The following is a 26,368-nucleotide window of genomic DNA, read 5'->3' on the forward strand; positions in this document are numbered from 1 at the left end:
CCGAGGGTGGCAGGTTCAAACCTGGCCCCGGCTGAACTGCAACCAAAAACTAGCTGGGCGTTGTGGCGGGCGCCTGTAGTCCCAGCTACTCGGGAGGCTGAGGCAAGAGAATCGCTGAAGCCCAGGAGTTGGAGGTTACTGTGAGCTGTGTGATGCCATGGCACTCTACCGAGGGCCATAAAGTGAAACTCTGTCTCTACAAAAAAAAAAGAAAAAGTGTTCCCTTCTCTCCACATCCACTCCAGCATCTGCAGTTTTGAGATTTTGTGATGCTGGCCATTCTCGCTGGGGAAGTCTCCATTGTTTTTAATGGCTGAATAGTATTCCATGGTGTACATATACCACAGCTTATTAATCCATTCCATTCCTTATTAATCCATTCCATTAATCCAATCCTATCCATAGCTGCAATAAACAGTCTAGTGCAAGTGTCCTTATAATGAAAGGACTTTTTTTCCTTCTGGATAGATGCCCAGTAATGGGATTGCAGGATCAAATGGGAGGTCTAGCCCAAGTTCTTTGAGGTTTCTCCATACTTCCTTCCAAAAAGTTTGTATTAGTTTGCAGTCCCACCAGCAGCGTAAAAGTGTTCCCTTCTCTCCACATCCACACCAACATCTGCAGTTTTGAGATTTTGTGATGTGGGCCATTCTCACTGGGGTTAGATGGTATCTCAGGGTGGTTTTGATTTGCATTTCTCTAATAATTCAGGATGATGAGTGTTTTTTCATATGTTTATTAGCCATTGTCTGTCTTCTTTAGAGAAGGTTCTATTCATGTCTCTTGCCCATTGATATATAGGATTGTTGGCTTTTTTCATGCAGATTAATTTGAGTTCTCTATAGATCATAGTTATCAAGCTTTTGTCTGATTCAAAGTATGCAAATATCCTTTCCCATTGTATAGGTTGTCTATTTGCTTTGGTTTTTATCTCCTTAGCTGTACAGAAGCTTTTCAGTTTAAGTCCCATTTGTTTATTTTTGTTGTCGTTGCAATTGCCATGGCAGTCTTCTTCATGAAGTCTTTCCCCAGGCCAGTATTTTTTTTCAGTGTTTTTCCTATCCTTTCTTTGAGGATTTTTATTGTTTCCTGCCTTAAATTTAAGTCCTTTATCCATCTTGAATCAATTTTTGTGAGTGGAGAAAGGTGTGGGTCCAGTTTCAGTCTTTTACATGTGGATATCCAGTTCTCCCAACACCATTTATTGAATAGGGAGTCTTTCCCCCAAGGTATGTTCTTGTTTGGTTTAATCAAAGATTAGGTGGTTGTAAGATGTTAGTTTCATTTCCTGGTTTTCTATTTGATTCCAAATATCTATGTCTGTATTTTTGTGCCAGGACCATGCTGTCTTGAGCACTATGGCTTTGTAGTACAGCCTAAAATCTGGTATGGTGATGCCCCCAGCTTTATTTTCATTACCAAGAACTGCCTTAGCTATACGGGGTTTTTCAAGTTCCATACAAAACGCAGAAGGGAGTTGTGTCCTTAATTAGCCTCTCATCTTGACTGTTACTGGCATATATAAAGACAACTGATTTGTGGACCTTGATTTTATATCCTAAGGCATTACTGTATTTTTTGAGAACTTTTAGGAGTCTTGTGGTTGAGTCTTTGGGATTCTCTTAAGTATAAGATCATGTCATCAGCAAAGAGGGAGAGTTTGACCTCCTCTTCTTTCATTTGGATTCCCTTTATTTCCTTGTCTTGCCTAATTGTATTGGCTAGAACTTCCAGCACAATGTTGAAAAGTAATGGTGACAGAGGACAACCTTGTCTGGTTCCAGTTCTAAGAGGAAAAGCTTTCAGTTTTATTCCATTCAATAAAATATTAGCTGTGGGTTTGTCATAGATAGCTTCAATCAGTTTCAGAAATGTGCCACCTATGCCTATACTCTTCAGTGTTCTAATTAGAAAAGGATACTGGATTTTATTGAATGCTTTTTCTGCATCTATTGAGAGGATCATATGGTCTTTATTTTTCCTTCTGTTAATATGGTGGATAATGTTTATGGACTTGCGTATGTTAAACCAGCCTTGCATCCCTGGGATGAAACCCTCGATCATGATGTATGACTTTTTTGATGATAAGCTGTAATCTGTTGGCTGGGATTTTGTTGAGAATTTTTGCATCTATAGTCATTAATGAAATTGGTCTGAAATTCTCCTTTTTAGTTGGGTCTTTTCCTGGTTTTGGTATCAGGGTGATGTTTGCTTCATAGAATGTGTTGGGAAAGATTCCTTCCTCCTCAATTTTTTGGAATAATTTCTACAGTATGGGAATAAACTCTTCCTTGAAGTTTGATAGAATTCTAGTGTGAAGCCAACTGGACCAGGACATTTTTTTGTTGGAAACTTTTTTATTGTTTCTTTAATCTCAGTGCATGAAATTGGTCTGCTCAGAAGCTCTATTTCTTCCTGGCTAAGTCTAGGGAGAGGGTGTAATTCCAAATATTGATCCATTTCCTTCGCATTGTCAAATTTCTGGGGCATAGAGTTTCTGGTAGTATTTAGAGATGATCTTTTGTATATGGCATCAGTTGTTATTTCCCCTTTATCATTTCTGATTGATGTTACTAGAGATTTTACTTTTCTATTTCTAGTTAGTCTGCCTAAAGGTTTATCTATTTTATTTATTTTTTCCAAAAAACCAACTCCTTGTTTCATTAATTTTCTGAATGATTCTTTTGTTTTCAATTTCATTGATTTCTGATTTAATTTTGGATATTTCTTTTCTTCTACTGGGTTTAGGCTTAGATTGTTCTTCTTTTTCCAATTCCGTAAGATGGCTTCTGAGTTTGTTGATGTGCTCTCTTTCTGTTTTTCGAATGTAGGCATCTAAAGCAATACATTTTCCTCTCAAAACTGCTTTTGCAGTATCCCACAGGTTTTGATAGTTTGTGTCTTCATTGTTGTCACTCTCAAGGAAGTTAGTGATTTCCTGTTTTATTTCTTCCTGCACTCAACTGTCATTCAACAGAAGGTTGTTTAATTTCCATGCCTTTGTGTGGGGTTGAACATTTTTGTTGGAGTTGAGTTCCACCTTTAGTGCCTCGTGGTCTGAGAAGATACAAGGTAAAATTTCAATTCTTTTTATTCTGTTGAGGTTTGTTTTGTGTGCTAGGATATGATCAATTTCTTAGAATGTTCCATGCGGCGATGGGAAGAATATATATTCTTTATCTTGGGGATAGTGTGTTCTATATACATCTATCAAGCATAGTTGTTCTAGGGTGTCATTTAAGTCCCTTATATCTTTGTTTAATTTCTGTTTCCAGGATCTGTCCAGATATGTACAGTGTTAAAGTCCCCTGTTATTATGGTATTATAGGATATCATATTACTCAGACTGAGTAAGGTCTGTTTCAAAAATCTGGGAGCATTTAAATTGGGTACATAAATATTTAGAATTGAAACAACTTCTTGTTATATTTTTCCCTTGACCAATATAAAGTGACCATCTTTGTCTTTTTTGACTTTAGTTACTTTAAATATACGTGTATCTGAAAATAAGATTGCAACTCTTCTTTTCTTCTGAATTCTGTTTGCCTGAAAAATTGTCTTTCAACCCTTAACTCTGATTTTTAATTTGTCTTTTGAAGCTAGGTGTGTTTCCTGCAGACAGCAAATAGATGGCTTGTGTTTTTTAATCCAGTTAGCCAATCTATGCCTCTTCACTGGGGAATTCAAGCCATTAACATTTATTGAGATAATTGATAAGTGTGGTAGTGTTCTATTCATCTTATTTTGTGAGAGCCCATTGCTTAGTTTTATCTTTTGCATCAGTGTGGAGGCTAGGACTGTCCTTTAATTGCTGAGTTCTTACTTTGCTGTTGATCCATTGTGATGGTCAGTGTGTAGAACAGGTTGAAGTATTTCCTGTAGAGCTGGTCTTGTGGCAAATTTCCTCAATGTTTGTATATCAGTAAATGATTTGATTTCTCCATCAATTTTAAAGCTTAACTTAGCAGGATATAGAATTCTGGGCTGGAAATTGTTCTGTTTAAGTAGATTGAAGGTAGATGACCATTGTCTTCTTGCTTAGAAAGTTTCATTAAAGTCTGCAGTCACCCTGATGGATTTGCCCCTGTAGGTCAACTGGCACTTAACTCCTGACAGCTTAAAGAATCTTTTCTTTTGTCTTGACTTTGGACAGGTTCATCACAATGTGTCTTGTAGAAGCTTGGTTAGAGTTGAGGCGACCTCAGGTCTGATATCCCTCTGAAAGCAGTGTGTCAGAATCTTTGGTGATATTTGGAAATTTTCATTTATAATATTCTCTAGTATGGCTTCCATTCCCTGGGGCATCCTTTTCCCCCTTCTGGCATACCTGTCACTCATATGTTTGAATGCTTCATAAAATCTCATAATTCTGTCAGTGAATGTTCTGCTTTCTCTCTCTTCTTTTCTGCCTCTTTAACTATCTGAGTTATCCCAAGATCTTTGTCCTCTACCTCTGAGATTCTTTCTTCTGCATGGTCTAATCTGTTGTTGATACTTTCTATTGCATCTTTAAGTTCCCTAATTGACTGCTTCAGTTCCTTCAGCTATGCTATATCCTTTCTGTATTCTTCATATCATTCATCTCTTATTTGATTCTGTTTTTGGATTTCCTACTGGTTATTTTCCACTTTATCAGCAGTTTCCTTCATTGTTTTCATCATCTGTATTCTAAATTCCCTTTCTGTCATTTCTAACATTTCTTTATAGATGGAATCCTCTGCAGTAGTTACATTATGGTCCCGGGGGGGGGGGGGAGGGGAGTGTTGTTCTGGACTGGTTTTTCATGTTGCCAGGATTTTTTGGCTGATTCTTTCTCAGGAGTGATTTCTTCTATGTGTTTCCTTGCCCTAATTTTCCTTTCACTTCCTCTTGCTCTTTATGTTGCCATGCCTCTGGACCAGGGTTTTGATGAGTCCTTTTGGTACAGGACCAGAAAGATGAGAAAGCTGAAGAGCTAGAAGGGAAAAAAGAAAGAGAAGGGGGGGGGAAGGGAAAAAAGAGGAAGGAGGGGGGTGGGTAAAAGGGAATATTGACAAAAAGAAGAGAGGCACAGAAAGAGGGAGACAGACCAATATAGGTGTATAGTAGGGTACTTTGACCTTAAAAACCCCCAGCCTCTGGGGATGCCAGGTTGGTTGGGTTCCCTTGAGGTCAGCAGCTCTTTGCTAGCCTATTTGGACACAGTACCCCACCTCCACCAAGTAGAGAGGAAAGACAGAAATGCTATAAATCAGACCAAAACAAGCAAACAGAAAACTTTATGGGATAAAATTGGTGGAAAAAACAAATAATAGGGGCAGAAGCACTAGCTAAAATGAAGTTCTAATTGTTAAAAAAGGCACAATAGGAAATTATATTTAAACTAGAAAAATGAAGAAAGAAAAAGAAAAAAAGAAAAGAACAATCTATAGGGAAAATGTTGAAATTAAAAAACAAAACACAACAACAACCAAAAAAAAAAAAAAGAACCCCAAAACAAAGCAGTATATATCTCTTGCTGAATATTGTCTTGGCACAGGTGATCTTCTGGGATATGAGATGTTAATCACAATGCTGATACACCTGTATTAGGTGGAGACTGGAGGCCTCTGCTGATTTCTCAAACCCTGCAGGATAGAGAGCCTAAATCTCTCCTCAGCCCGTGTAAAAGGCACTTTAAACTGTTAAACTTGGCTGAGCAGAAGCTTTCCCAGGAAAGTGCTTGTCGCTGGGATTACTCCTGAAGTTGCTATCCACTTAACCAGTGTTCCAAAACTGGTCTCACTTATGCCCCTGAGGGCTAAGGCTGCAAGGCATCTCAGTCCCTGCCTTTAGGCTGCTCAGTCACTAGATTACTAGCTGCTCTTCCCCACCACTCCCACTCTGCGACCCTGAGGCCAGAAGTTGCCAGGGCACTTCTTCCACAATGGCTCTGTGCAGCCCACAGCTTAACACTATTAGCTCTGTCTGCCTCAGTGGCTCAGTCTGGGGCCCTATACAACGCTCAAAGTCCTCCACACTCTTGCCCAAGTTCTCCCAAGGTAGTTCAACTGAGTGCCAAGTCCAAAAAAACCAAAGCAGCTCACCGGTAAGGCCTTGTCAATTTGCAATCTCACTGCTACTGTATTTACAGCTGCCAGCGGGATTAACCAAATGAACACATGCAATCACTTGCCAGTTTTCCACTGCTTTTGTCCTTCTCTTGGGGTCCAGAAGTCTCTTGCTGATTCCCTGTGTCCTCAAAGGAATGTTTTTGGGCAGATCCCAGCAGCCAGAGATGCCTGGAGTCTTGTCTCCCCAGACTCACCATGCCCAGTTGCAAGGAAGCTGTTGTTGCCCCCATTTTAAAGATAAGGAAATTGAGGCTTAACGAGAAAATAACTTTCTCAAATAATTGGTAGAACTGAGGGAGGTCTTCCTGCTTATAAGTGCATCGAACAAACTTCTTATTACTGTGTTATACTGCCTCCTGTTGGAAGGATGGTGTCCAGAAACGAATTCTCTTGTATGAGAATATACTCCACATTCTTCACCCCTGAATCCCAAGCCACTGCTTGGTTATTAACTTTAATTTGAGTCCAGTTTCTATGCCTTATATGAGCCAGTAGTAATCACCTGTTGGTTATATTGATAATATATACAAAGACTTTATAGTTATGTGGTCAATAAGATTATCTTTCCATGACATGGTCTTGTTTTTTAGTTATTCTGTCTCACTAGTTGGAAGCTTAATGCTGTAAGATGCCAAAATACTTACTCGTTTTAGTAAGCTTACATGTATAGAATTTTGGTGTTGTGGGAGTGTTGTTGTAATTGATACTTGTTTTCAACCTCATGTTGTTAACATGGCAAAAGGGATACCTTTGAAATTTAAAATTGTTCTCTGAACTTTTTATTTTTTTATTTTCTATAAATCAGTTCACAGCGGTGGAGTTAATTGTCTATCATTCCATCCTTCGGGTAACTTCCTCATCTCTGCTGCTTCAGATGGTACACTGAAGATTCTGGATCTCTTAGAAGGAAGGCTAATATATACACTTCAAGGACATACGGTATTAACACTAAGATTTTTGCTTTTCATATGTACTAATATTAAAAATATAAAATACTATGTATTGGAAAGTTTTGTTCCATTTATTATATGCCTTTATTATTTTTCCAGACATAGCACACATACATTGCTGCTGTCACAAAAATTTTTTACTTCCAAGGCTATGTTTTTGTACTCTGGAAGCAACTCTTAGAAATGTTATTTATTGTAATTTTTGTCAAAATCAGTGTGTATCTTTCAGTGGACATTAAATGACTCCTCCCCTACTGTTGTGATGTGTATTCGCTGTTTCTGAGCTTTGTTTCATTTGGAGACTCTCCTACTATCTCTGAGACCTTTGCCGCTTACGCCACTTGCTCACTGCTTCCCCTGATCTCGTTGGTGAGTTTAGAGGAGAAGTTTGGCAACCCCCGACACCGTCTACTCTCCTGCCCTGGAAAGTGAGTGTTCCTTGCTGTTTTCCTCTGATCCTTCTGTGGGGAGACCTGCCCTGGTCTACTGTTGCCTGTGACTTGGTGGTCACACCTGACTCCTCACATCAGTTCTAGAAACCTCTTTGCCTTACAAATAAAAGGCACAACCTCTTTTTTTTGCAGTTTTTGGCCAGGGCTAGGTTTGAACCTGCCAGCTCCGGTATATGGGGCCGGTGCCCTACTCCTTTGAGCCGTAGGTGCCTCCTGGCACATTCTATTTTTGAAAGAACAAGCACTTGTCTGTAAGAAAAGTGATATTTTGGTTCTCATACCCCTTATTCTCATATCTTATTTCTCAAATGATTTAGAATGGGGGAAAGAGAGGCTATTTATAGAGCCTGTTCAAGGGCACCCCTCCCAGCATGTAATGCATTTAAGGGAAATTTTTTTAAGTATATAAACTATTCCTCCCTTCTGGATAAATATTTAAGCTTCTCTCAATTTTTAGTATGCATCCTCTTCTTTGTTGTTTTTTGTTTTTTGTTTTTCAGATGTGCTAGGTACTTCCTTTTAACCTAGTGTAAGCTGTTTGTATCTAGAAATAGAATGAGCTTTGTGGTCTGGAAGAAAACGGGTTCTTTCTACTTTCCTATATCCTGGCTGGCTTCCTGCTTTGCTTTATCATTTATTCTGCAGAAGCATTAGGGTGAAGCAGAAATAAACACAACCAGCTCAGCTATATGCTTATCCACGGATTAGGAAAAGTAAACACAACCAATAAAAGTGGCCAAGGGTTGAAGTATCCTTGAAAGAAATACAAAATAATAGGGGAAAAGATAAGCACAGTATTTTAGCAGAACACTCTACATGAAGATGGAATTTTTCGTAGTCTGCTGATGGAGGTGTTCATGAAGCTATGATAACCTAAATCTGTGGGATGGCCTATGTGGGAAATATGAGCTGTTTTCTCCAACACTTGTCATGTATAGATTAAGGACATATTAAAAACAAACAGAATACGTTAATATTTTTTTTACAATCTTTTTTTTTTGTGTGTGTGTGTGGTTTTTGGCCGGGGCTAGGTTTGAACCCACCACCTCCGGCATATGGGACTGGCGCCCTACTCCTTAGGCGGCCACAGCGCCGCCCACGTTAATATTTTTTTTAAAGCAATTATTCTTATTTTGATTAAAAACGTTGCCCTTGAGGATATGCTTCTTGTGCCTCTGCCAAGTCCAGTCCTGTCCAACTCTGCGGTAATTGCTCAATGTTGAGTCCTCATTAACTCTCACCTAGATACCAGCAGTAACTTCCTAACTGGCCTGCAAACATCATTCATACTTCAGTTTAGCGTTCTCACAATTGATATAATTTTCATCAATCATAGCCCTCCTCGTACCTGTATTTGTACCCTGCTCTTACAACTTCTAGTGATTGGCTGTTGCCTATGTGAAAGGAGAGCTCGGTGCAGCCTGTTGTGGCCGGGAAATGTCTTTTGTTTATATAGCCTCACCTGCTTATTTATCAGGTTTCTGCTAGCCATTGGTTGAATACAGAATCCAAAACCAGAAAAAAAAAATTTTTTTTTTGAGTCGCCCTTGTTAGAGTGCCGTAGCGTCACAGCTCACAGCAACCTCAAACTCTTGATTCTTGGGCTTAAGGGATTCTCTTGCCTCAGCCTTCCAAGTAGCTGGGATTACAGGCGCCCGCCACAACACTCAGCTGTTTTTTTGGTTGTAGTTGTCGTTGTTTGGTGGGCCCGGGCTGGATTCGAACCTGCCAGCTCCGGTGTATGTGGCTGGCACTCTAGCCACTTGAGCTACAGGTGCTGAGCTGAAGCCAGAAAATTTTGACATCAATTCTTACACCTTACACATGTACAAGTTTTTTTTTAAAAGAAGAAAACGGTTATTAAATTTTAGAATTCCTGTTTTTAGCATCCTTTGTTTGTGTTTTAATATAGTTGAGCTGGCTCTTTGGTTATATGTTTTCTGCCGCTAACTAGATACGTTCTATCAGACTTACTGTATAAGTAGTCTACATAAATTAGGATGAAAATTGGTATTTATAATCCTCTTAGCCATATGAAAGTATCACCTGGTGCTTTTTTCTTTTATCTCTCTTTATTTCTTAGGGACCCGTGTTTACTGTTTCATTTTCAAAAGGTGGAGAGCTGTTTGCATCAGGAGGTGCAGACGCACAGGTTTGTATATCTTTTAGCTCTCTCTCTGATTTGATTTAGATAAAAGAATCCTTGACCTCAGCTAAGATTTTTATAACTGATTAATTTGTACATATATATTAGGATTATTACCAGTAAGTTTATATTATAATTTAGTGCCATGAAATGTATCTCGTAGCTGAAATAGTACTAGTTCTGGTAAGTTTGGGGAACTCAGATAGTTATTTTCTTTTGCTCATTCTTACGCTTAATTATGTATGTATCTGACATTTGCTGAATGCCAACTTTCAGTGAGGATATAGCCCTTCTGCCTAAATTATGCCTTGTCTTTTGTCTCTATGTCTTGTTTCTACAAATGTTAAAGCTTCTTAAGGACTATAAATATAAATCATTTATGTAGTGGAGATGCATTTACTTGAAATGATCCAATATCATTTGAAGTCAGATTTATTGAATTAAGTGGATGATCAAGCCAAAAACATGCTTATGGGCCTTGGGAGGAAAAAAGGATTTTAAGATAACAAGATTTTTGTTTATTATTTTAACACCACAGGAATTATAACAAGGATATTTTCTTTTGTTTTTTTTTTTTTTTTTTGAAGCAGAGTCTCACTATGTCGCCCTTGGTAGAATGCCCTGGTGTCATAGCTCACAGCAACGTCAAACTCTTGTGCTTAAGCAATTCTCTTGCCTCAGCCTCCCAAATAGCTGGGAGTGCAGGTGCCCACCACAACACCTGGCTATTTTTTTGTTATAGTTGTTATTTGTTATTTATCAGGCCCAAGCCGAGTTCAAACTCACCAGACCCTATGTATGTGGCTGGCGCCCTAACCACTGAGCTATGGGCATTGAGACAAGCTATTTTCTTAACATGAATTTTAAACTAGTTTTGAAGGCAGTTCAAAATGTTAACTCTCTCCTCCACCATGCCTAAAAGAAAGTGTTCGGAAATAGTAATCTTTCTGAAATAAATTTCTAGGTTTTCTGATTACTTTGGGGGATAACTCTGGATATATGTATTTTTTCAAAAATCAGTTCTGTTGCTTACATATGCAAGTCAATAAGTGCCACTATCACTGACTTTCTTTATAGCTCTTATTATGGAGGACTAACTTTGATGACTTGTCTTGTAAAGATCTTAATAAAAGAAATCTCAAAAGATTACATTTTGATTCACCACCGCATCTCCTTGATGTCTACCCAAGAACACCACACCCCCATGAGGGAAAGATCGAGACTGTTGAAGTGAGTATTTTGTGTATGTTTATCCTACATTTTGCATACATTTTAGTCAACTAAGTGCTTGAAATTATACTAAATTATACAAAACGTAGTCCTGCCTTAAGATAGCAGCACTTTGAGAAACATTCAATTGTTTTTACTAATGAAACTATACATATATGGTCGTGTGTGATGGCACCTCTTACTTACGTTTGTTCCTGGAAGACCCATAAATAAACTAGAAAATTGTGTTGATAGTAATACGAAATGAGATATTAAATCTAAAGCGAGTGATAAATGTAAAGTCTGAACTGGTTTCATATTCTAGGCATGTCAGGGAAGTCATGTGACGGCTGTCATAACAGGGCTGCATGGCAAGAATTTTTGTAACAGTTGAAAATAGGTATTTTAAAACCCTTTTATAGCAAAAAAAATCTTAGGTAAAGGAAAGAAATCTTCAGGTATTAAATCTAATAACTGAGGCCATTTTATTGCTTACCTACATATATGTTTGAATATATAATTATCTACTTAGCTATAGGCTCTTATTTTTTTTTACAAGTTCTTTTGATGCTACAGATTTAGATGTTCTACTCTTCAAAGAGAAATTCATCTTTGCTGGATACTTAGGTGGTATTTCTTGCCATTTTGTATGATTCCTTAAGCCCTTTTCTCTTCCAAGATCTGATATCAGAAGTCACTTGGACCTGTTCCTCTGAATTTTTTTAAATTATTGTGCTTTACTCTTTCTTTGCCATTGTTTTCTTTTCTTTCTTTTTTTTTTTTTTTTTTGCAGTTTTTGGCCAGGCCTGGGTTTGAACCCACCACCTCCCACATATGGGGCCAGCGCCCCACTCCTTTGAGCCACAGGCACCGCCCAGTTTTCTTTTTTTTCTTGAGAGAAAGAGTGTGATATAATTTGTTTTTCACATTTTTTTCCTTCGGTTTCTGTAATTAATAGGTGCCTTTGTTTGTCTCCTGTGATCACATAAGTTCATATAAAATATATGTTAAATTTATTTTGGTTTAACTGGAGTGTTTTTTCCTTGCATTGCCCAAGTAGTCAGTGGCTTGCTGGGTCTAGTCAGGAGGAAGATCGCTGCCCTGTCGCCCACTCAGCCACCTCGGGTGTGGTGTGGCCGAGCTTGTAGGGTGAGCCGGAGCTCCGTACTCCTTACTTCATGAGGTGACGTTACTCTGACCCCACAGTCCCTCAGCATGGAGACTCAAGCCATTTTTTCTGTGATTTACTGTCAGCCCCATTAAGAGTGTCAGACTTTCCTTAAAATGTCAGTGAGTTGTCTGAGCAGCTCCACCCTGACGGGCCAGACAGAAAACCATAAGCCTGCTGGGGTACTTTGTATTGAGAGGTCAGGATGAGCCTGGCCATGCACAGCCACTCTCAACCGTGTATTTTTCACATTTACACTTAAAAATTCTATTCAAAACTGACTTTTCATCATGGAATTAGTGTTCAGTTATACTCTACAGAATATTGTGCTTGTGACTAATATTGTTTTTGTGGCTTCAGGGAAGTCGGCTTCTGTGTACACTGTTTAAATGACCTATAAGCACACACAGTGGATTAGACTAGGTATGCAGTGGACCCATCTTTCTAAAATACTTTTATGCCCTGTGATATAAAATGCCAGAGAAGTGATAGGATCCTGCAAATGAGCAACCAATTGCTTATTTTTTTCTTAAAAAATCTCCTATAATAAGCCAAAAATGTAAAATTTTCTTGACAGAGACCATCTTCAGTATTATGAATAAATAATTGCTAAGCACCAAATGTGTTTTAAAGACTATTTCAAAACAGAACAAGAGACTACAATTCATAACTTTAACCTAGAATGGATTAGCATGAGTCAGAATAGAAGTTGTTTTATGTTTGTTTGTGAATAGTAAATTTCACCTTGAGATACTTAATTGAGTAGATCAAATTTTTTTTAAAGCCTTAGGCAAAGTGAGCTTACATATGTTACTTTGGAAGTATTTAAAAATTAGAAAAACTGTTTTAAGGTCAGTATCCATGATTTAAAGAAAAGAAATAGGGGGTGGCTCAAAGGAATAGGGTGCCAGCCCCATATATGGGAGGTGGTGGGTTCAAACCCGGCCCTGGCCAAAAACTGAAAAAAAAAAAAAAAGAAAGAAATAGGTATCATTGGCTTGGCACCTGTAGCTCAGTAGGTAAGGGTGCCGGCCACATACACCGAGGCTGGCAGGTTTGAGCCTGGCCTGGGCCTCCTAAACAACAATGACAACTGCAACAAAAATAGCTGGGCGTTTGGCAGGCGCTGGTAGTCCCAGCTACTTGGGAGGCTGAGGCAAGAGAATCACTTAAACCCAAGAGTTGGAGGTTGCTGTGAGCTGTGACACCACGGCCTCAACCAAGGGCGACATAGTGAGACTGTGTATTGTCTCCAAAAAAAGAAAGAAAAAAAATAGGTGTTATTAAAATATATAGAATAAATAGTATGTAAGTGAAGAAATTAATTTCTTTCTCTAAGGTTCTCTTTTTGCTGTAACCATGAGTATTTCATGCTGAGTTTGAGGCAAGATAGCAATTCTATGATTTATATTTTTTTATGTTTTTTATGAGGATCATCTGAATTACACAATATCATTGTACCAGGAAAAAATTGTTTGGCCTTTTGTAAAAGTCATCCATTTGGCAGTCTGCAGAATACCAGTGACTAAATATATAAATTACTAATTACTACAACATGGAGGGGTCCATGGCCAGACTGCTTGTGAAGTAAAGGAGAAGGGCGGGCCAAATGAAAGAAGGCAGAAACATCACATCTCTGCTGGGAGCCACAGCCCCGCTGGTGTTCTTTCCACTGGTCTAACTGCGGGTCATCTGTAGGGACCCTGGCCTAGGCTCTCCATCTTAATTAGCAACATGAGAACAATGCCTTTCATTTTTCTTTTGGGTGGAAAAGAAGCCTAATTTTCACACCAGGTCTCAGAACGCTGCCCACATTGTGCTGTGGCACATCACTAGTTCTGTCATGAGCCAAATTGTGCTGTCCTCCTTCCTGAAGGGGAAATTGAATGTATGTACGTGACACTTTTCTCCTAAGCAGCCCTCTTCTCTTTTGCATATTTTGATGGGAAGACAGGAGAACCATTTCAAGGGATGATGATAGATCTTGGTGACAGTGAGGCACTGAAATATTTATTCAAGAAGAACTGAGAATATTGTTAAGAAGAGATTATAATTAGTGAAGAATCTTTTGCTAAAACAATTGTTCTGTGACTTTCAATTTTATTATAACCACTTGAGATTGCTTTAATCTATAAATTGCGTATAGAAATACTGTGTGATACTTAGCAGGAAGGAAAATGTCCTGTAACTTAACCAAATATTTATATACTATTATTTCATGGTATCCTGGACCACCAGGATTCATTGTTGAAAACTACAAGTGACCAATTTACAATCTTCAAGTCTCACATTGGGGTTTTATTTCAGTGATCTAATAAAGTTAAAAACATCATCATTTATGATTTTTTAAAAGTGACTACTTGCTTACTATTTCACCTTTTAGTTCTAGCTTTGGTACACATTTATACTGTTTTAGGCCTCAGTGATCTTCAGACTTTTCGTGATAATAATAATGATAGTAAAATCTAACACATACTGTGTTATAAGCACTTTACACAAATTGAGTTATTTAATATTCCTAAAATCTCTAAGAAGTAACATTTTTATCCCCAGGGCACTCTGAAGTATGTGTTAGTTAAATATCAAAGCTCTAGTAGAAGGCAGCACTGGGATTTCAACCCAGGGACTCTGGCTCCATTCTGTATTTTTTAAACACTGTTGTGAAATGCTTCAATGTAATCAAAATTAAATTTTGCCTTGTTAATAGATATTAAAGTATCTGTGTGGCGAATGTTACACTAGCTTTGGAGTAGGCAGCAACGACCAAGGTGGACGTACCAATTGCCCTTTGGGAGCTTGTAGCCTAGTGAAGGCGCATGGAGTTCGTCAAAAGAGGTGTTCATGTTTGTGGACCTCTCAGTGTGATTGACACACAGAACCTCAAAGTGGGATGTGTGGAGGGTGTCTCTGACCTTTTCCTCATTCACGAATCTCAATTATACATCCTTGTTCAGCCGTGGAGAACTCAGCCTCTTATAAGGCAGCCCACTCCATTTCAAGGCAACTTTGATCATTAAAGTGCTCTTGCCTTTAATAAAGATCAGGAGCTAGAAGGTGCTATTAGTATTCCTGGAGGTGAACGAGCAAAGAATTTAACTGTGTCACCCTGTCAGCATATTTTCTTTATAGAGAGGACTGTAAACATTCACTTAGTAAGAATTTCTGGCTCTATTTCATTTATGTGGGAGCAAACTGTGCCATAATGCAGTAAAATACTGTTGGTTACATCAGAGTTTTCCACCTTGTAGAAGGTCAAGAATTTTTCTGATTCTTTCCATGTGATTAATTTTTTTTTTGAGCAATCCCAATTTCTTTTTTTTTTTTTTTTTGTGGTTTTTGGCCAGGGCTAGGTTTGAACTCACCACCTCCGGCGTATGGGACCGGCGCCCTACTCCTTGAGCCACAGGCACCACCCCAGCAATCCCAATTTCAAATGGAGAAAGCAGATTATATTTCCATAGGTAAAAATGTCCTATCTACACTAGGTGGCAGTAGATAAGAGAGAATGAAATGTCTGCAAATGTCTGCAAGCAGTCTCTCTGGACAGCAAGCCTGAGATTGAAAGGAAAAGGAATCGCCCTCAGCTCTTACCTTTGCCTCAACTCCAGACTCAGAGCTCATACAGAGCTACCTGTATGAAACAGCTAGGAAGAAGCAAAAGTTTTGGCAGGCTGAGCTGAGAGCTCATTCTTCTCCTGCAGACATATCCCTCATTAATATGGCAATTACTAGGTGTATGCACATCACTGTCCAACACGTTGGCTGGGTAATTATAAAGTGTTCTTATAATTTCCAAAACTAGAGCTATGCCCATCAAGCATGATAAGTGCTTTCAAAACCCTTCCAGTCCTCTGATCACGGCTCAGCCCTCACCGCTACGGTCCCGGACTGCTGCTGTGGGGTCCTCACTTCCATCCCTAATTTATTCTTGATACTTGGCGTGTCTCTCTCAGATTTCTCTTTCTAAAGCACATTTTAGCCTCCAGTTCTTTTTAGCCTTGCCAAATTCTTTCACCCTTCACCATTTGTCTCTTGCCAACCTCTCTGTCTCTTCTTTCTACCCTATATGAAAGTATCATGTCAGATTCTGCTGCTATGCTGAGGAATGCTCTTTAACTCACCTGTTTTTATTTTCTAGACCTCTTCTTAAGGAGCCATTGTAAGCTGTGTTTCCTGCATAGGAACCCTTTCTCACTAGCTGAGTGCCCAGTTTCTTCTTTGAGATTCTTCAATGCACTTACTGTCAGTACGGATCATCTCATAGAAAGTTCTGTTGTCTTTGTTGTCCTTGACTTACTTCTTCATATTCTTGATGTCTGAATTTTGGGGGAATCTTTTTGAATTTTGAAAAAGCCTCCCTCCAAGGTAGTTACCGCTCTAGGTAATAATTCCCTTGCCTTTCTTTGTAATTTTAGTATATGTACTTGAATCTACAATTAAATATTGTTTAGTTTCGAATGATTTTGAACTTAATATAAATGGAATCATTGAATATTTTTTGTAACTTTTGTTTTCATTTTTCAAGTTTTTTAGAGACAGGGTCTTACTCTGTCACCTAGGGCTGGAGTGCAGTGGTGCAATTATAGTTCACTGAACCTTAAACTCCTGGGCTCAAGAAATCCTCCCACCTAGTCTCCCGGGTAGCTGAGACTACAAGCACACATACCATCTCTGTCTAGTTTTTGTATATTTTGTGGAGATGAGGTCTCACTATATTACTCAGGCTGGTCTTGAACTCCTGACCTCAGGCAATCTTCCCACCTCAGCCTCCCAAAGTGCTAGTTTTATAGGCATGAGCCACTGCTCTCCGACTACTCTTCTGTTCAACATTAAAATCTTGAGTTCACCCTCACATTAAACTGAAATTTAAAAAAAAAAGTAAAATCCCGAGTTCATACATTCAGATGTTGTTGAACATAGTTATATCTCATTCATCTCCACTGCTATATAGTTTTCTAATGAATTTAACACAATGATAATTCCCACAGTCTCTTTTATTGTTAATAAACATTTGGGATATTTCCAATTGTTTTTTGGCCATTGCAAACAATACTGACAATACTGCTTTAAACAATGTTGGCATCGTTGAGCTTTCTAGTTTTTCCAGCCTAATAAGCAGTAAGTGGTAGTTTGCTTTAGTTTTTACTTTTGTCATTACTAATGTTTATAAACATCTTTTCATATGCTGATTATTAGGTTTTTCACTTCTATAATTTAGGTCTGCATTACTGTCCTTTGCATATTGTTTTATAGGTTTAATGTCCTTTTTTCATTTTCAACATCATAATATCTCCTCCTGTTCCATCATCTGATTGTTAACTTTGTGATGCCCATTGTTAAACAGAAATCCTGACTTTTGGTATCATTGGATACATCAGTTTTGGGCTTTTTGTTTTATTTTATTTTGCCATATGGTTTTGCCTTTGCCATGTTTGTTTAAGATAATTTTTTCAGCTACTGTTTGCAAAGATATTCTTTTTTTTTTTTTTTTTTGCAGTTTTTGGCTGGGGCTGGGTTTGAACCCACCACCTCTGGCATATGGGGCCGGCGCCCTACCCCTTTGAGCCACAGGCACCACCCCTGCAAAGATATTCTTATATACTTCTATTAACTTTAGAGTTTTAACATAACATTTAGTTTCTAAATGCCTATCTCTGGATATAGGATTAGACAGGAATCCACATAATGAGACAGTTTTTCAACTACAGATGATCTTTCCTCTGCTGATTTATGTCATCATTTTTCTTTTATATTTATTTTTCATGCGTATATAGCACTCTGCTTCTCGGCTCTTTATTATATATATAGCTTTCTATTTATTTGATCTATATTTAATAACATGCTTTGTTTCCTGTAAGGTCTTAAACATCTTTGTATGTTCATTCTGATATATTTTAAAAAATTTTAGAGAGCTCACAGGTTCGAGACCAGCCAGAGCAAGAGCAAATAGCCAGGTATTGTGGCCGGTGCCTGTAGTCCCAGCTATTCATGTGGCTGAGGCAAGAGAATCATTTGAGCCCAACAGTTTGAGGTTTCTGTGAGCTCTGATGCCACGGCACACTACCAAGGGCAACAGAGTAAAACTCTGTCTCAAAAAATAACAATAATAATAAAAATAAAAATTGTAGAGTATTATAAATGGTGTCTTTTAAAAATTTACATTTCCTAATTGTGTGCTAGAATACAGAAATGCATTTCTTTTGCATATTGATTTTGGGTCTAGAAATCTTATTAAGTTTTCTTTCTTATTCTAATTATTTAGTAACATTCTTTTGGGATTTCTTAATAGATAATTGTATTACATATGAATAACAATGTAATTTCTTTCTTTCTAATTCCTACATCTTAACATCTTTTATTTCCTTTTATGTTACTCAAGTGGCTAGGATTTTTTTCTGCATCTTTTGAGGTGGGTTGTTTTATTTTGTTTTTAATATCCTTCTGCAGATAAATTTTATTGATTTTCTAAAATGAAATAAAGTCCTTTTATTTCTTGGATAAATTCAACTTTGTCATAATGATTTTTACATTGATAGGATTGGTTAGGCTAACATTTTACTAAAAATTTTAGTGTCCATATTAAAGATATAGCAATATATTTTACTTTTAGAATATATTAGGAAGTACCCTCCAGGATTTTACAAATAGCATTTGGTTTCTCATCTTATAAAACTCTCATATTAACTTTTCTTACGTATACACACAGATTAATCCAAAGCTTGAGGTAATCGATATGCAGAGCTCTACTCCCCCTGTTGTGGATATCTGTTCTTTTGATTCTACCACAGTAAGTATTTTTTTTTTTATGTAAGTATTTAGTTGTTTGTCACAATCCATTTTCCTTAAAAAGTATGGGGGAGGGAATGAAATGTGGTGTGAGCAGCCTGAATAGCCACCATACCTACAATGTACCTGAATGACCACGAGGGGGAGCAGCTCCAGTAAAGAACCCTGAGCTCAACCTGACCCAGGCTCTCTGCCTCTTCTACCGAAGATGCCACCAGGGGACGTTTCAACTGCTGTCTTAGGACACCATTCCCTACTGTGTTATTTGTCCTTCAGAGGTGCTAAACTAAACTAGTCTTCTCCTTGGAAGCTATAGGAAAAGTAGCTACTTCCCTTTGTTAATCTCTTTTGATGGATTATCTTGAAATTCAGAAGTATTTCTAATATTTGCAGTTGTTTACAAAATACTCCTATCAGCATGTCTGCATTAATAGCTTACTTAATGGAGTTAAAAATTAACTAGACATCTAAAATTTACCTCAGTGCTTGGTTTATAGTAGGTATTCAATAGATTTATATTCAGTAAATCGCTCAAAATGCAAGTTGAAACTTTTAGGTTGAGCCTCATATTACAGGTTTTTCTCCCTGTACTGAGAGGGAGCAAAAGAAAGGTGGTTTGTGAGATGCGTTGCCTGCTGATGAGGTAGTCAGTAGAGTAAAATTGAGCATGCCTCACGTAAAAAATATTACAGATTACTAAAAATGTTGGTCCGCTTTTTGAGATTCACTCTCTGCTTGCCAGGCTTTGCAAAGCCTTGCGACGTGAGGAATCCAGACAGTCTCGACAAACAGTGCTGTGGAGGTGGCCATAACTGCCACCTAGAGTACACCGGCTGTCATAGAGGCATGTGGGCAACAGGATCTCTGTCCCTTCCTGGTGATCCAGGCGTGCCAAAGTCAATTAATCTACATTATAGAACTCTAGCTCAAGGAATACAGTGTATGTGGCACTTTGAGAGGACAATTCCACATAACAAATGTGACATTTAACAGTTTTGCTACAAAACAGAATGATAGAAGAGTGCAGTTATTATCCAGATAAGGGAAAATAGGAAGTTGAATTATATGAAATTGTCATTTTGTAGGTAGAAACAGTCTAATATTGGTGACTTCACATGATTCCACCTAACATATATACATTAAAAGAAAGACTCCACTATTACTTTAAGTCGTGTACTTGATGCTGCATAAAAATAAAGGAAGCAAACAAGAAAACACAGAAAAACAAAATTTTGTTTGCTATAAATTGGTTTGGGATTGTGCTGTTGAAGCCCCATCTAGACAGTTTCTTTATCAATCTGTAAAGTAGTTGCTTGGCTCCAAGCAAGGCGTAAGGACTTTGTTTTACTAATGTATTCGGAAGATATAGATACTCATAAAGCATTTAGATTTTTAAAAAGAATATCTCTAAAAAGCTTTTCTTTAAATTTTTAATGTATACATCTTTCTTTTAGCTCAATAAGAAATAATTTATTAGAGAACTAAAATTACTTTTTTAGCTATTTGCTTTCTAATTAATGCAGTCGTCAGTAATTCTCAATCAATAGTCTGCTCTCTACATTGACTGTTTTTGTACAACAGATGAGACATAATTACAAAGTAAATTTGTCTCTGCTTTGGTATGAAGCACAATTGCATTAAATACTTTTCATGTGCAGTTTGCATGTGATTAGAATTTTAAAACCCAGATAAATAATTAGAAGTCAAAAAAAGCAGTGTTAAAAGGTAGTTTTTGTTTTTTGCTATTGCGGTTATTATTCCTTTGGGAGATTGGTTTGGTTGGTTTTCGTAGACTGGAAAGAAGTTTCCTTGGAAGTTTATTTTGGCAAGATGGAGCGTAGAAAGATTACTCTTTAAACTTTAATTTGTCAAATTTCTTAGCAGAATTAAAGAAGATTTATTGTGGTGTAAAAAAAAATTAGCTTCTATTCCTACTTTCACGTGATTTAATTATAGTCAGGATAATTTGTAGACTTAAATATACTGATATCTATGCTCTGATGTCGTCTTACTACAGAGAAGAAATTATGGCATTTAGTGTAACAGTTGGTATCTTTGTGGATTGCATATGTGACTCTAATGCCAGAGAGGAAATTTGATACAGTTTTTGGAGATGAAGAATAAGTTGTTACCAGTCTGAATTTTTAAAGTTTGATTAAAAAGAAAAAGTTTCTGTAAAGAAACATAATGACTGTCATATGGACATAGTTTAAAAATTTTGATCTCAAATTCCTGAATCTTTACTCAATTAAATTAAATTATTTATTATATACTGATTTTCTAAAGATTATTTAATTCAAGATTCCATGTCAGTCTTTTAATGTTTTCATTTATTTAGTTAGAACTAGACCACGGTTATGTTGTTAAAATTAACCAGGGCAGTTAGCATTAGTATCGCCATCTGATGTGGCTAGCCAGCGATGTTTCAGACTGCTTCCACCCCTACCAAAAAAAAAAGACAAGCAAGACAGGAATTTCTCTTCTGTATCTTAATATACAGAGGTTAGGGTTTTTTTGTTGTTTTTTTTTAACTTACTATAAATAAAATTTTTTATCTTCCATAAATTATATTCTTAAATTTTGATGTATTAATTTTATTATTGTTTGTCCTACAAATGAACAGAATGAAGTTGGTAATCTTGCTGTGTTCCCTTGATGGTTGAAAAACTGAACTCTTCTTAGAGAACTGACATAGTGTTCCCATCCTGGCAACTATGCAGAATGTGAATATAATATACTTTTCTTTAGAATTCAGGACATTATTTTCAAGTCAGATTATTTACAATAAACTGAGACTTTGCAATGACATTATAGAACAAAATCGAAGGGTCTGCAATATTTTGTTGTTGCATAAGTCAAAATAGTTAAAGACATAACATATAAGGCATTACGTGAGATGCTGATGGGGCTGTCAAGCCAGCTGCCCAAACCTAACAATTATATAATCTAGCCAGATAGAAATAACTAGATAAGAAATAAATGTCAGTTTTGATACACTGGATGCCAAGTGTACATGACAGTCAGTGAAACCTTGTTAATGGGAATATTCAGAAGAGATTAATGGGCTAGAGGAAATAGATTTCTCTAGAAGAAGACCTTTGACCAGTTCTTGACCTAACCAGTTCTTGATCTAACCAAAGCTGGGAAGCATTTTGATGGGAGCATTCCAGGTAGAGAAAGTAAGGTACAAATAAATGTCTCAAAAGAATATAAAAATTCTATGCCCTGGTAATAAAGGTACATAAAAGCACATCGCCCTAGTTTTAAGTCTTTAAGTTACCTAACTCAATGGATGGCAGATATGGAATAATCCAGGGAGGATAGCCTCTCCTATATGTACATGTCTCTCTGTGCCACTCGCCATCCTTGACTTTAGAGAAAGTAAACAACAACAACAACAAAAAAATACCTGCCCCAGAGAAGCCTATATTCTACATTCTAGTTAGAGAGGCAGGTAATTCACAGATTAAAAACAGGAAACTTGGTATTTTGAGACCAGTAGTCTGCCATTTTTCCTCCTTTGCCAGCAAAGTAATAAATTTCCCTTTCCTTCATCTTCTGAATGAATAAACAAACAAATGACCGTGGAACTTCCGTAGTTGACCACCTCCCTATATCAACTATCTCCTTCAGTCAACCTAATTTTCACAGACCAGACATGCACTGCGTGCAATTATCAGCACAGTGTTGCTTATGTTGACCAGTTTGTGACAGGCCCTTGGGTGGTCAACTTACATTTTACTGTTTATAGTATGGTGGATGCAGGAGTGAAAAAAATACACCGACAGCAGATAGAAAGAGGGCTGCAATTTTAGGTAGTATGGCCTGGACAACAGTCACATGACAGGTAATATTTAAGTAAAGAACTAAAATTAAAGGAATGAAGGAAATAAGTCATGTGAATATCTGGGAAGGGTTTTCCAGGCAAGCGGGAGCAGTGATAGAAGGCCAGGTTGTGAGTGATGTGGGAGCCATAAAGAAATATGAGAATACGCTAAGGGTGGTGACTGGGGGAGAATGGAGAGACTAATGAGAACGCTAATAAAATAATCAGACAGACGGCAGTGCTGGCTTGGCCCAGGGGGTAGCAGAGGAGGTGGTGATAAGCAATCGGATTCTGGATGTATTTGAAGGCAGAGCCGAGAGGATTTCCTGACAGACTGACTGTCAGTGTTGGGATTCCCTATCTGCTTTCCCTGGGGACCGTGAGCTGTAGTCCTGAGCACTCTCAGGCTATCTCCTGGCTCTGCATCATTTTGGCAGAGGAGCTGCTGAGAGAAAAAGAATCGTGGTTTTCCTGACTTCCGTTTAAAGATCAGTAAAGTGATTGGTTGAATAGGTGCAAGAGATACTTTGCTGTTTCCGGGAGTTTCGGAAGTGCACTCCTCCTTGCTAAATGTCACTTGGATTTTTGTTTTTCAGCAGAGTACATTGTTTTCTGTTTGGAAGTTTTTTTAAATATCAGCTTATTTTTAGAAAGTAAAAGGTTATACACTTTCATGGAGATTGTCATATGGTATATGGTATCTGAAAAATATTAATGTTCTGACAAAATCATGGACACACAGAGTAAAGTTGCAGATACAGAGAGAATATTTCCATGAATGTTGTGGCAACAGTTCATCCTGGTTACTAGACAACATTGCGTAACTAGTTCAGATTTATTTTAGTTCCCAACTGCTTATGTAAGCAAAGATTTGGAAAGACTAAAAGAACACAGTGTATGCAAACCTAAATGTCTCAAAACTAAAATTTATAACTTTGAAAGTATAAAATGGTCCTAGGAAATTAAAATTTTCAAACTTTGTGGCAGTTTATATAGTGGCATTTGATTTGGAAGTTTAGTTCATACAACTTCTGTAACTATGTCTGTAACTTTGTGGCTGCTTCCTAAGCTTTTATTCATACCATTTGTATGGTATCATTAAGTGTTGGTTCAGTGGCCCTGCCGTGTCTTTCTTCTTCCCCTGCTCTAAGGGTTTGAAGGGAAATAAAACTAGACATTTATAGGATCCTGGTCTGTGGACTTTGTAGCAAGTGCTTACCCAATTTATCCTTTTTTTTTATAAGAGGTTTTTAGTCTTCACTTCAAATGATAGTAAGTATGTCGAGCAAGACACATTAATTTTTTATCTCAAAAAGTTAAATGTTAAACTGTAAGATGCTTAATTGGAGTAAAAGGAATTTTTATGAGGTTTGAGAAATAATTTTAAAATACTCCATTTCAGAAGCATGAATCCTATGTACTCGATTTTGATATGAGGAAAATTAATGACAATTAAGGTTATGGGGGGGGCAGAAAGAGGGATGGAGGGAGGGGGGTGGGGCCTTGGTGTGTGTCACACTTTATGGGGGCAAGACATGATTGCAAGAGGGACTTTGCCTAACAATTGCAATCAATGTAACCTGGCTTATTGTACCCTCAATGAATCCCCAACAATAAAAAAAAAAAAAAATCCAATAAAATAAAATAGTAAAAAAAAAAAAAAAAAAATACTCCATTTCAAAATGGAAAGAAGGTAATTAAACTGTCAAAGACATTTAAAAAAATAGGACATATATGATAACTAACAGATGTAAATAAAAAATAATATTTTCACAGATCTCTTGCTATTTAGAAATAGAAAGTGTATTTCTATTTTCTCAGATACAATCTGTAAAATAGATAAAGAGAAAATATTAGAATTGGGAAACAGACTATTTCCAAATTAGTTGGATCCTGGCTTTTGAAGTACATCGTGACTCATATGTTATAAAAACTTATAACACTAGTTGGTGGGGGGGGCCCTGTGGCTCAGTGAGTAGGGTGCTGGCTGCATATACTGAGGGTGGTGGGATCAAACCCAGCCCCAGCCAAACTGCAAAATAAATAAATAAATAAATAAATAAATAGCCAGGTGTTGTGGCAGGCACCTGTGTTCCCAGCTACTTGGGAGGCTGAGGCAAGAGAATCGCCTAAACCCAAGAGCTGCAGGTTGCTGTGAGCTGTGATGCTACAGCACTCTACCGAGGGCGACAAAGTGAAACTCTGTCTCTTAAAACAAAACAGAAAAAAAAAAAACTAATAACAGTTGTGAATGTGATGGCTGACCTTTTTAAAACACTGTGCAGATCTGGATAGCTACAAAATGTACTAAGAATCATTATTAGAAGAGATTAATAGAGGATCAGAGGCTTCTTCTTTTCTCTAAATAAAATAAGCTTTTTAATAAAAATTGTAAGTTCAACTGTTCACTAAATTCAAACTGTTTAAGATATACTGACAAATTTATTAATTTGAGCTTCTTTCCCTTAATTTGCAAAGCCACAGGGAAAGAAAAATTGATAAATTTACCAAAACCTTTATACTAATTAAAAATTTTTTAAATAGTCCTAGTTAAATAATGCTTCATGTAGTGAAACTGGTCCTTTTTCTTTTTCCTGTTTGACAAAAATGATTTAGGACATTCACTTTTTATATGAAATGTGTAAAAAAAAAATACAAAAAAGGAAGGAAACTCTACCTCTACAAAAGGATTTTATAAAACATGCTATTTGGGAGCCCAACAGAGTAAATTTCCATTAGAAAATCAGCACATTTCTGGGAACTATAAGTGTTGAAGTTCCAGGTTTTATTTTCTGCTTTCCAACTTCCTGAGATACTGTATTTCTAAACTGTGTCTTCTGGCGGCTACAGTAATATCACTGTCCCAGAGCTGGGAATCTACGTTACATCCCCGGTTCCCACAGCTGAGGCTGAGGCACGTGGACAATGCCCGACAGCTCTCAGCCCACACATCCAGCAACAACTGGTTCCTTCCTCTTCCTGTGGAAGAGCAACATCCTCTGGATGAGAAGAAATGCACCCCGAGGAATGCAGGAACAGCAGAGAGCTGCTCACACAGGAAATTACTGGTGTCCGCACTCTAAAGCGCTTGTCTCCCCGCCTGTCAGCCCATAACGAGCTTCCTGCCGACCCAGAGGATAGTTTACAGTGGAGCTAAATGCCACTTGTGGGCCTGTTGGAGTTTCAGGGAAAAGAGCAAACTGAGCTTTCAGATGACCTATACTCTGTACCCATCTGGTTTGAGTTATTTGGTACCTCTTAGTGAAGCGTTGCACCTTTCTTTAGCCACCTGACAGTTAATTATTTGGTAGAAGTAGTCAGCAAGTCTGCCTAAGTAAATTTTTCAGTTGATTCTTTGTACTTTATGACATCGAGTTATGTAAAATATGTTAGGGCTTCAGTGAGATTTAAACTTCATCCTCCTAGTGAACCGTCTGTTATGCCCAGTGTTGGCCTGGTTCTTTCTGTGTCCTTCAGTTTCTTTGCTTTTACTTTCTGAGCTAGGCATCAGTAGAAGTGTCACTCTACATAATCATACCGCCTCACTTGTAAGTGAAACTGTTGATTTAAATCAGCCAGCAAACCCCTATCACTAGATTTCAAATTGACTTGAATTTACTTTTAAGATTGAAGAATGTTTAAGTATAATTTGATTTCCTGTTTGTTTGTTTTTTTCTAATTCCTCCAGTTTATTTTTTTAAAACAGTAAATTCTTGTTTTTCTTTTGCTCAGGGTAATG

The 26,368-nt window shown here is 37.5% G+C and overlaps 1 protein-coding gene across 2 annotated transcripts in view; it reads left to right on the plus strand.

Moving 5' to 3' along the window:
• POC1B (POC1 centriolar protein B) overlaps window positions 1-26,368 on the plus strand; it is a 112,816-nt gene that overhangs the window by 52,884 nt on the left and 33,564 nt on the right. For both annotated transcript variants that reach the window (XM_053585158.1, XM_053585159.1), the window contains exons 7-10: window positions 6,898-7,031; window positions 9,578-9,646; window positions 10,718-10,870; window positions 18,724-18,804. In XM_053585158.1, the coding sequence (XP_053441133.1) occupies window positions 6,898-7,031; window positions 9,578-9,646; window positions 10,718-10,870; window positions 18,724-18,804 (437 nt within the window). The remainder of the gene's footprint in view (window positions 1-6,897; window positions 7,032-9,577; window positions 9,647-10,717; window positions 10,871-18,723; window positions 18,805-26,368) is intronic.

This window comes from Nycticebus coucang, chromosome 3 (genome assembly GCF_027406575.1).
Source record: "Nycticebus coucang isolate mNycCou1 chromosome 3, mNycCou1.pri, whole genome shotgun sequence".
NCBI lineage: Eukaryota > Metazoa > Chordata > Mammalia > Primates > Lorisidae > Nycticebus > Nycticebus coucang.